The 12390-nt window shown below is 39.8% G+C and overlaps 1 protein-coding gene across 1 annotated transcript in view; it reads right to left on the bottom strand.

The window, feature by feature from the left end:
• LOC104866029 (histone PARylation factor 1) overlaps positions 1–8867 on the bottom strand; it is a 34251-nt gene extending 25384 nt beyond the window's left edge. Inside the window, exons 1-3 of the mRNA XM_010629836.2 lie at positions 8748–8867; positions 5004–5163; positions 317–506 (exon numbers count right to left, since the gene is read on the bottom strand). Coding sequence (XP_010628138.1) covers positions 317–506; positions 5004–5163; positions 8748–8792 — 395 coding nt within the window. The 5' untranslated portion in view covers positions 8793–8867. The remainder of the gene's footprint in view (positions 1–316; positions 507–5003; positions 5164–8747) is intronic.
• Between the last annotated feature and the right edge of the window lie 3523 nt (positions 8868–12390).

Below are 12390 nucleotides of genomic sequence, written 5' to 3'. Positions count from 1 at the left end.
CATGATCCTACGAAATACAGTACATGGATTATCTAAGTCAAAATGGTTGCTTTAAATTACCTTTCTTGGGTTAAAGGAGCTTTTCTGAACCCAAAAGGGAAAAAAGTTTTTAGCCACATAGTAAAAACCAGGGAGGTTCAACCTAAAGAGTTTGCCACCCTAGGCTAAGTTAAAAAGGTAACAACAGGAAAAATAACAGCTGGCTTACATATTTTCCAATAAGGGGAAAAAATATGCTTGTCACCTCGGGTGATGCCAGTGACTATACTCAGCAGAACAGGAGTTGTACTTTAGAGAAGAAGAAAAGATCCTTTACCTGAAATACCCCATGTGGTACTGAGTTTTATTATCTCCAACAATAATGGTCTGGAACTCAGGAGGATCATAGTAAAACCTCCAATGAAGATTAAAATTCAAGCCTATTGATTTTTTCTTCATTTTGTGTTTTCCAGCAAGGATATCATAAGGACCCACTAATTGTAGTCCAAGGCTTGTGGAAAGTGCATCTATAAAGAAAATAAGTTTATTTAGGAATACTTTCTGGAGGCAAACAAGAAATAATGTCTTTGCATTAGTAAACTTTCTAAACAACTCTCAGTTTCTAAAGTTAAAACAAAAGTCATGTATGAAGATGTTAGTTATAACCACTCACGGCAGAGAAAAAGAAATGCGCATTAACATTTAGGATTTTCTCTTAACTTTAACACTGAATTAGCTTAACATTTCAAATGTTCTTGCCACTTCTTCTTTTAGCCAAAGCAAGACTGTTCTTATTCCTATCAGCATATTAGAGGTACAAACACCTCGGCTCATTACCACATGCTTATTAGCTTCAAAAACGCACAAAGGGAGAAACAGACAAAACATGTGGGTAAAAGATGATGAAGAATATTTCCTTCCCTTTCTCTGTACCTTAGCTAATTGGCACTCCAGATTTCCTTGCCTCTTTGATAATCTGATTGCCAACCCTAACCCTGATGATTCCATCTTCCTTCTCTACTCACAGATCAGAGTGAGTACCAAATAAAACCACAAAGCCACAAACTTATACAAATGTACTTTAACTTCAGATGGGTGATTGGTGATTCTGTAAGCAACCCAGGAAGGACTCAGTTATATTAAAAGGCAGGGATGGAGGTCCAGGGACTCCTCCCGCCCGGGAATGGGGGCATGGCAAGGGTTGGAGAGCTGCTCCGCCCAGCCCAGTGTCCTGAGCTACGGAGTAAGGAGCCCTTAACAAGGAATCAGCCAAGGAGGAGGGCCACACCATCACCCTGCCCCAGCAGCTGGCCTGGCACGCCCTCCCCTGGCAGAGGCCACCTGGCTTAGTCCCTGACCCAACCTCTCTGTTCTTTCCATCCATCATGCGCCGGTTTCTCCCGTCCTTTCTATTCTGATGCTCTGGGGAACACTGAGCACCAAGAAGAATGTGGGTACTGTGTCCCGTGGTCCTTTCCTTCTAGGATGTCACTTAAACCGGCCAAATTCATTCATCCCAGAGGGACTGACTGACTGATCTGCTTGGGATCAATCTCGCACCTTGCACTTGCTAGCCCAGGGCTTTACCACTGAGCTACACCCCAGCTGGGGGATCCATTCTGAAGCACCAGACCATGACACTCCATAGGAGGGTTTATTGAACCCGAGAAGACCCCAAAAACTCTGCCAAAAGACTTCTAAACTGAATTGAGAGATTCAGTAGAGTAGCTGGATACAAGATCAAAACTCAAAAATCAATAGCCTTTTTCTACACAAGATAACAGACTCACTGACAGAGAAATTAGGGAAATAATTCCTTTCACACAGCATCCCAAAAAATGAAATATCTAAGAATCAGTCTAATGAAGGAAGCAAAAGACCTCTACATTGAAAACTACAATAGTCTGAAAAAAAGAGATCGAAGAGGATATAAGAAAATGGAAAGACATCCTTGCTCCTGGGTAGGAAGAACCAACATAGTGAAAATGGCCACACTTGCAAAATTGCTATGCAGATTCAATGCAATCCTGATTGAAATCCCAACAATATATTTCACAGACCTAGAGAAAATAACCCAAATATTCATTTGTAACCAAAAGAGACCTAGCATAGCAAAAGCCAATCTAGCCAACAGAGACATGAAAGAAGGCATCACAATCCCCAACTTGAAACTATACTACAAAGCCATTGTGATAAAAAAGCATGGTACTGGGAAAAAAAAAAAAAAGACCCGAGGATCAGTGTAATAGATTCGAAGATGCAGAAACAACTCCAGACATACTCAGCTACCTCATCTTTGACAAAGGAGCCAACCATCCTCAGTGGAGGAAAGACAGACTCTTCAGTAAGTTGTGCTGGAAAAAACTGGATTTCAACCAGCCAAAAATTAAAACTAGACCCCTATCTTTTAACATGTACCAAACTAAAATTGAAGTGGATTAAAGATCTCAATATTGCTGGGTGTGGTGGTACACACCTGTAAACCCAGCACTCGGGAGGCTGAGGCAGTAGCATGGCTGTGAGTTCAAGACCAGCCTGGACTACATAGTGAGTTCCAGGTCAGTCTCAACTACATAGTGAGACCCCGCCTCAAAAAACAAAAAAAAAAAAAAAATAAAAATCTCAGTATTAGAGCAGAAACATTAAACTTGCTGGAAGATAAGTCAGACCTCTTAAAGATATCGGCATAGGAAAAGACTTTATGAACAAATCCTCAGTAGCATGGGAACTAGCACAAAGAATGAACAACTGGGATCTCATTTTATTAAAAAGCTTCTGCAGTGCAAAAGAAACCACTAAAAGAGATAAGAGACAACCTACAATCTGGGAAAAAAATTTTACCAGTTGTTCCTCAGACAAATGTCTACTATCTAGAATAAAATAAAATATATAAAGAACTCGCCCCCCAAATATATAAAGACCTGATTAAAAAATGGGCATCTCAAATGAACAGACATTTCTCAAAGAAGTAAAAGCAGCAAATAAATATATGAAAAAATGTTCAACATCATTGGTCCTTCAAGAAATGTAGATGAAAACAATGCTGAGATTCCATCTCACCCCAGAAAGAATGGCTGCCATCAAGAAATCAACTAATACCAAATGCTGGTGGGGCTGTGAGGAGAAAGGAATCCTTTTCCATTGTTGGTCGGAGTGCAGACTGGTGCAATATGGACATACTTCAAAAAACTAGTATTAGAGATCCCATTTGACCCACCTATCCCTCTGCTGGGTATCTTTCCGAAAGAATTGAAAGAATCATTCTACAGCAATATATGTACACCCATGTTTATAGTGGCATAGTTTGTAATAGCTAATAGTTTGTAAACTCAGAAATGTCCTAACTGCCCATCAACTGGAGACTGGATAAAGATGATGTGGTTTTTCTATAAAATGAAGTGCTACTCAGCCATGAAGAACAAGACACTAGAGACATTTATAACTAAATGGATGCAAATTGAGGCCATACTCTGAAGTGAAATAGGACACACATGTAAATACCCAATAGTTTATCTGGTATGAAAAACTAAATGTGTAAGTAAGATTCCAGTTGTATAATTGATAATGTGAAATAGGAAGAAAAGGGCTAAAGGAGTAGGGGAAGTGGGAAGGGTAGGGGAAATGAAAGAAAAGAAAAATATGAGAAAAGGAAAAAATGGAAACAAAGTCTTTGTAAATGGAGAAGTGTTGAGGGGGTGAAGGGAGGGCAGGGATATGGGGAAAAAATAAGAACCAAGACCTGTCATGTAAAGGTACAAGATCCCAATGATGAATGTAACTGTACTGTATACCTAAAAAGTACCAATAAAGTCAATGAGAAAAAAAAAAGGCAGAGATGGAAAGAACAAGACAATTCCTGGAAGAGGTAGCACCATGTTTAAAGGTATGGGGAGAGTTTATTTAAGGAGTTAGTGGGGGAAGGTGGAATTAATTTGGCTTAGCTGGAGGGTAAAGGAGCATGTATTCATTTTTAAAGCAATAAGAAAACCACAACCACCAACGTTACTGCTAGAAATAACATTATAGCCTGCTACTCAGTGATAACTTTCCACACTTTCCCCTACTATGAACAGATATAATGACAAACACTTCAGAATGAGGTCATGCTATTATGTAATCTGCTTTTTATCCTCCATCCTATTTCCACTTGAGTTTTCTGTATATTTTTCTCATGCTGTTGTGATTTTACATGATTTTTAATACAGATTGATAGCCCGTTACATTATAAAATGGTATTCATCTATTTTCCTACTGATGAACATGTACTATTTCTAGTTTTTTCTATTCTAAAAAGGGTTGAGTCACACTATGAGTATTTTTTTAGAGAAAGTACTACACTGTTTTTTAAATGTTCTGATATAATGCCAAAATTCAGAGTATGTATATAGTGCATAAGAGTGCTTATTATTTAAAATATTTAAACAAAAGGGATTATAGTAAAAAGTCACTCCATCATAACCCACAAATGATCTCTTGCACACTTAAAGAGACAGAATAAGCTGGTGAAAACCACACAGGGATATGTGTGCATCCCCTGGCTTTTTCAAAAAATACAAATGAAGCCATAAACTATTTACTGTTTTTATTTCACATAGCATATTTTAGACATGAGTCTTTCTCATTTCCTAAAAGTCTGCCTCATTCTTTTAAAACTATATCCACCGAGTAGCTAAGTTACTGGACATTTACGCTATTTCATATCTTTTGTTTCAGTAAATATTCTTGAACATAATTCTTCATTTACCTAGTCCAACAGACAAGTTCACTAAATGGCTAACTCAACTAAAACTCCTATTTGTGAAAGTGTTTCTTTTACACTGATATCAAAGAATATCATGAAATTATTTGCCTTTGCCAATATAATAGATAACAGTGGCATAGTAATAGTATTCATTTATATTTTTTTTACTATACCATATTTCTTACAACTGTAGAAATATTCTTTTTCTATGAGCTATTTTTACCCTTAGTCCAGTTTCCTATTACATTTTCCATAGAAGCAGCATGATGCTCATACTACTCACCCGCTGGCTTTTCAGGATCAAGTTCTTCACAGAATTTCCAGAAGTGATAGAAATCTTCAGGTAGGGAAAGCTTATAATGATTTTCTACTTCTTTTCGAAGCTCACTGGAGACATCAGCTTCACAGGATTTACTCTTCTTCACATCAACTGTCTTTTCACACTGAAAATTACAATATACAACTTTAGTTCTCCAGAAGTAATTTCAGTAACTTTCCTTGCATAACAATATTTCTCATTGTTATTCACTCTTCTCTGGGAGTTTTGGGTGTGTGTATATAGGTACGTATGTTTAAACTAAAGAGTGTATCTGAATAAAAATCTGGGGATTCTTTTGAGCAAAAAAAAAAAATAGAATAGTTCATACGATTGTCAAATGGAATCTGCACAGCAAATCTTTAAATACATCTCTTTCAAGATACTGGAAGAACAGGGAAAAAAAAAAACTACCAGTAAAAAGGAGGAAAAGAATAATGCAGGATTTGCCCTCTTTGGGCTAACAAGATATATCTCTCATTTAAACAGACTCCCCGATCACACTGGAAGCAAATTATCAGAAATAACTGGATACAAGGGAACTTACAGGTGAAGAAACTGTGTCTTCAGCAAAAGTCCATCTAGAGTCATGTTTAGGCTTTTTATTACAATCACTACTGAGTCTTTGTATTTAGAAGGTTAGGGACCAAGTTAAGCATCTGGAGTCCTTTACCAAGTTAGCGGAACAACACTAAAAGCTGAGCCAAATATCCTATTATTTAACAAAAGACCTTTGAATGCCAGGATTAGGTTATAAACTCAACTCTAGTATCTCTGCAGAATAGGTATGCTAGATTTTATAAGGGCTATTAGGTATCTGATAAATTTCTGTAAAGATAATATGCTTATATGGAGGTAACCTATCTTTAGTTTTCAAAGTTGTAATAACTTTCTTCCTGGGAACCTAGACCCTTCCTTTTTGGATTGTTTCTTTTTTGTCCTCCAGTGCTGGGGGCTGAATCTAGGGCCTCATACATGCTAGGCAAGTCATCTACTAATGAGATACATTTTGAGACAGGCTATTATTAAACTGCTCAGGCTAGCCTTGAACTTGTGAACTTGTGACTCTCTTCTCCTCTCAGCGTCCCTGCACAGCTGTGATAATGGGTATGTACCACTACACCAGGTCTGGATTAAATCCTACTTAGTCTTTCTACCTAGATCAGTGGTATTTTTTTGTTTTGCTTTTTTGTTTTGTTTTTTTTTTCCTTTGGTACTGGGGATTGAACTCGGGACCTTGCACTTGCAAGGCAGGCAGCGGAACCACTGAGCTAAATCCCCCGCGCTAGATCAGTGGTTTTTGACCAGGGATGATTTTCCCACTCCCCTTCTCCCCTGGAGACATTTATCGTGTTTGTAGAGCTTTTTGTCACAAATTTGGAAGGGTGCTAGTGATGTGTGATGGGGTGGATGTTGAGTAGCATGCTGCTCAATATTCTGCAACGCCCAGGATAGGTTCCTGCAACAAAGACCTGTATGGCCTCAACTGTCAATGGTACTAAAACTGAGAATTTTGACCTACATGTCTTATATTTGTATTCTTCCATTTTCTTAACAGGCTCAAGTTTGTTGATACTACTGTAGGTGTCATTCAAAATCTACAAAATGTTTGAATCAGATGACACATAGGAAAGTTCATGATGGCACTGTTCTGGGAGCAAAAAAAAAAAGGGAACCAACACACGAAATGCCTATTGACAGAATGGATAGTTACAGGACTCTTAAACAATGGAACACTACAGTTAGTAAAAAGGAAATATAATTAAACAATATGGACCAATGATAATATTTAATAAAGAAATAAGATTATATGCAGCATGATCATCTTTTTATAAAGTTCAAAAATTTAAAAACCATTGTTTATATATATACTCACAGGAGATGAAGTAGGCTGAAAGGATAAGGAACAGGCTGAAAGGATACATGCATAAATGTAGTTACTGTCAGTGTTTCAGTTCTTGAACTGGGCAATGGGTTCACAGGTGTGTTATACTATTAAATAAATAAGATTAAAAAGGACCAGGAATTGACCAATGATAAGTTTAGTTATTATACCATGAATTATAATGCTTCCATCTGGTGGCATAAAAAAGTTAAACTGGAAAAACTACTAAATTATGAATTCCAAAATGGATGCTAATAATAGCAATTATGGTAACAATAATAATGCAATACTTAAGGGTCTTGCCACAGTTTTAAGTACTTTGCATTGACTCTTTTAATATTAACTACTAATTTAAGAGCTAATACTATTATGCACATTGGCCTCATGAAAAGATGGAGGTTATATAAGCTCTCTTACATCCCTAGTTAAACGTGGAAGAGCAGAAATTTAAATCTGGCTCCACAGCACAAATTCTTAGCTGTTTTTCATGCTGCCCCCCAACCAGAAATACAGAACAGTATTTGCTTTTGCTTTTGTGACTGTATTCGGTTAGACTTTGAATCACTGGTTTAAACTTGAATATGTCATGGATGCTTAATCTGCTGTGCTCAAAGACAATTTTACCTTGGTTAGGTTGCTTAAGCTCTCGGTGCTTTGTTCTCTCACCCCAACAGAGACATATGTAGTACTGGTATCATGGGGTTATTATGCCCAGTAAGTTATATTTAAAAATAAAAACAATAGTCTTAGCACATTTCACTGCTGGCTGTTACTGTTAGCCATTGACAGTTTCTATTAGGATCATCTTCACTTTGGGGATTTTATTTCTGATGAGATGTACCACTCTGACAGAGCAATTCCTCGCTACACCTTCAAAGAGGGATATATTCTACCTCTGCCTTACTTCTGCCTTAGTCCACACACTACAGTAGTTCAACTTCTCCCAAATTCTATCAAGTAGAATCTGAGACAGCTGATCCCTTCAAAGACCATACACTTCATCCTATGTTCCTAGAAAGCATACCCAACATGAAGAACGCCTATAACTATGGTCCTCTAGCAGTTAAACTTTTTAAATACAGCTAGAGTGATTTTTGCATTTCATTCCAATGACACTTCTTTCCTGCTTAATTTCTGTTATTGGTAACTACTGCAGTGCTTATGAAATTCTTGAACTCGTAAAAAAGCCTGAGAGAAAATACGCACACTTTCTGTCCAACGCCTTCATTTTTGTGGTACTTTTATGATCAGGTCCCTCTCACCTTCCTAACTCCCAGCCTCGAACCAGGACGAATGCTCCTTTGGGTCGTAAAATACCCTATATTTTTACGTCAAGAGATTTCTCTTCATCAACCACTTTCAAACAGTGTTTCCTTAAACGACCTCTTTACAGCCCCTCGGACTTGTTAAGTCCTCCTTCAGTGTCCCCATACTTTCTGCACACCAGCAACGTAATTCCATGCAAAAAGTTACAGTAAAACGTGTATTTATTCACTCGTGCCTGCCTCCCCAGGCTGCGGGTCTACATCTTGAATCCTGGCAGTTACTCTGTTTCCCGTCGAGGTGGCTGGCAAAATGAACGAGCTTCATTCGCTCCCCCGGGAACCGCGCCAAGAGAAGTTGGGAGCAGACGTAAAGACGCAACTTTCCAGGTCTCATCCGCAGCAGAGCGGGAAACGGCGGCCTTGCCTGGGGCCCTGCAGCAGACTGCTCTCGGCCACACAGCAGGTGCTCAATGACTCGAAGGTGAGTGAAAAGTGCAAGGCTGGAGCCCTGACTATCACCTCAAGCGACCCGCGGAGCCTAAGCTGCCTTTCGGGCTATACCTGTTGCCGTTCCCCGCCAGGCCTGCGCTTCCCGCCGCCGACCATCCTGCAGCTGCAGCGCCTGCAGAACCTCGCGCTCCCGTTGCTTCCGAGTGCGGCCGAGTACTTCCGGGTTCAAAAGCCACCAATCGAAATGCCCGCTGTAGCGCGGGCGCGCGCAGATATGTAAAAAGCCCCGCCCCTGCCCGCACCCAGAGGCCTAGAGCCTGAAAGGGTGGGAGGCCCCGCCCACTCCCCCGCAGGGCGCGAGGGTCGCTGAGTCTGCGCGCCGCCCAAAGTAACGCCGCCTCTCAGAGCTCCACTCCGGTGACCCCAGGTGACAGGTTTGCGGGAGCTAAACTGGTTCAGTTCTTCCCGAGGCATTTACTGTTGGCAGAGTTGAATGTATGGCGCTGCCGTCGCTCCCGCTTGAAATTTATCACCCTCCCTCCCTATACTTCTATTACGTAGCGCTAATCCATCCCATTGTCTCCCAAAAGTTATTTCCCACCCGTTTCGTTTTGTGTAGACCCTGAACCAGTAACATCAACACCCTCAGGGACCTGTTAAGAAGGAGGAATCTTAGGCTCTGTCCAGATTTATTGAATCAGAATCTGCATTTTAATAAGATGTCCCAATGATTCCTATCCACATCAAAATTTCAGAAGCACTGCCCCATCGCAGCCTTTCTGCCAAGGTCCTGTGCCTCATCCTTGAGACAGATTCTGCCTGTATCTTCCTTTCCCCCTCATTTTAGACTCACCTTTTGTCATTTTGTGGAACATATCCTCCAGTAGTGCCCCCCTCTCAGCCTTTGCACTGAGACACAACCCCAGCCCTTTTTATTTTTATTATTTTAACATTGCTTTAATCAAGTAGTGTAGCTGTTTGAAACAAAAAAATCGAGACAACTCAATAGAGGATTAGCAAAGGATGATAACCTGGGAATAAAATCCAGACTGTGAGTTTAAATTCCACCAAATTGGCACCAGGCTGAAAGTAGTTTAAAGCCAAACCCTCTCCTTAGTGCTGAGAAGCCCTGAACCTGTTTCCCTACAGAGTAGAGCTTCCCTTACCAGCCAGACACTGGGTAGGCTGAGTGCCACTCAGTGGGTCCCAGCACCTCCCACAGGATCTAGTCAATGACAACCAGTAATTCAAGTGAGTAATTTGAAACCCAGGTAACATGCCTTTGCAAGAGCAGTCTCTCTTTAATGTGACTTCACTTTTCCTCTCCAAGTACTGCTACTCCCCCACACCCCGCAAATCTTCCATATCTGAAACTTTCTGCTGGCTAAGCAGTGGATTCTGTATTCAAAGTGTCACTCAGAACGTTGAAGGGCTTGCCCCACAGTACTTTAGTTCTCAGTATTATTGAGAAACCCTATGCCATCACAATATTTATTTTTCTATTATAGGTGACTACTTTCTTTATATGTAACCTACTTTTATTTCTGTTTTTGTTTGAAGAAATTTGAGGGTCATTTCTTAATTCCCAGTTTTCTAAAACAATCACATATCTTGGCTTTGGGTCTCATTTTTTAAAAAATTGAATCCACGCTCTTCAGTCTTGATAAATAGTCTGTAATTCTGAGTAGTTTTCTGGTATTGTTTATTTGATAATTTCCTTCGTCCGTTCCCTCGATAAGTTTCTCCTTTTTCTGAAATTAGTTATGCAGGTGTTAAACTTTCTTGACAATTATTTCTCATCTGTTCTACTTTTTCTCATCTTTTTATTCTACTTTCTGTGTGGCTTTTTTGGCTTAGACGAATCTATCAAATTATTTTATTTCATTATAAGTGCTCTTTTTATTTTGTTTTCATAGTGTCACTTTTTTCCCCCAGAAATTTAGCTTGTTTTATCTACAAAGACCTAAAGTATGTTTTTTTAAAGATGCTTTGCATTGATTTTGATTCTTCTGAATCTTTTCTGGTTGGCTGGTTGGCTGGTTGGGTGACTGATTATTTATATCTGGTCTCTATCCTTTATGCTAGAGGACTTTGAGATATGGGTGGCCATCTTTGCTCTCAATTCATGTGTAAAAGTGATCATCTGAAAACTGCTTTGGAGTCTTAGGCACAGCCTCTCAACTAGTAGACAAGGTGTATGATAATGGGGAAAGGGCCCTCCAAAACCACTGAGCTAAATCTCCAGCCCCTAGTTATCGCTTTTCTTTGAGAGAATAATTTTCTGTTACTTGCTTTGAGAATATACTATTTTCTTGGAACCCAATAGGGAAAGGAGGCTGGGAATCTTAATAATTTCAGAATTTACAATGTATTAGCCTAGATCTTCCAGAGGAACAGAACCAATAGAATCTCTATCTGTCTTCCTTCCTATTTATCTGTCCATCATCAGTTAGCATGACCATGGGGCCTAAAAAGTCCCACAAACTGCTCTGTGCAAGCTGGAGACCCAGGAAAGCAGGTGCTGTAATTTGAGAGCCAGGTTGTTGATGGGGAGCTGATGGTGCTGATTCCAGTGCCAGTCTTGAAGATCTGAGAGCAAGGACTGGGAACAGGGAAAGAGAGACAATCCAACTCAAGAAGTCTGGCAGAAGATGAATCATCCCCTCCTCCACCATTCATTCGGAGTGTCAATGGATTGTAATTTTTAACAGTATATTTAGAGATCCTGTGATCTAGTCAAACTGACACATAAAATTAACTATCACACAGACTTTCACTTAAAGTACTGCTCCACCATGGCATCTTTACTGCAGCTGTGTCTGCAGTCTCTGAATCCATAGTCCTCCTGCTTCAGTATCTCCAGAAAGAAACAGCTGCAGTTTTCTGGTTAAGAATGGGGAATTTTGCCAGAGGAGGAAATCTGGAAGTCTTACTGATTCTGGGGTTTTTAGTGGACTCTTTTACCTCAGCCCTTGTTGCATGTGTGGAGGTGGGTGGGTAGGTCTGGTGCCTCCATACCTGAGCCTTTGTGAGATTCTTTGATGTTAACTTGCTTTGAAGCTTCACCTCTGAAAAGACTTGTGTTTCCGTTTTCTCTGATCCACTGTACTGGTTCTCACTGGACCGGGCCATATATTTATCAGTGTACTGTATTTGCTTCCTAGAGCTGCCAGGTCAGGCAACCACACATTCAGAGGCTTAAAAAAATGGAAATATCTTCTCTCACTGTTAAGAGGCTAGAAATCAGAAACCGGAGGTCAGAAGATTAGCTCCTTATGGGGGCTCCAAGGGAAACTCTGCTTCATGCCTCCATCTTAGTTGACAATCTTTAACATTCCTTCACTTATAGGTGCTTCACTCCAATCAATGCCTGTTTCATTGTACACTGTTCTCCAAGATTGTCTCTGTCCAAATTTCTTTTTTATCCAGGAATCAGTCATTAGATTCGACCCCACCCTACTCCAGTACTGCCTCATGGTATCTTGATCACATGTGCATAGACCATTTTTCCCAGTAAGTTCATGCTCCATATGCTTTTGGAGGATACAAATCAACCTATAGAGATTAGCTTCTATATTTGTTTTTTTTCAATAAGCATAAGTGCGCCCCCCCCGCATAATCTTTACTTTTGTTTTTGTGCGGCTTCTTAAGGAGTGAAGGAAAGTGGGTGGTTTTTCTTTTTCTTTTGTTTTCGTTTTTTTTTTTTTTTTTTTTTTTTTTTTTGGGGCCCCTTTTGTCTTTTTTTTTGCTGATA

Source organism: Fukomys damarensis, unplaced genomic scaffold (genome assembly GCF_012274545.1).
Source record: "Fukomys damarensis isolate Sample0158 unplaced genomic scaffold, DMR_v1.0_HiC HiC_scaffold_18, whole genome shotgun sequence".
NCBI lineage: Eukaryota > Metazoa > Chordata > Mammalia > Rodentia > Bathyergidae > Fukomys > Fukomys damarensis.
Note: the sequence above shows the minus strand (reverse complement) of the source record. Positions and strands in the feature narration are given on the sequence as shown.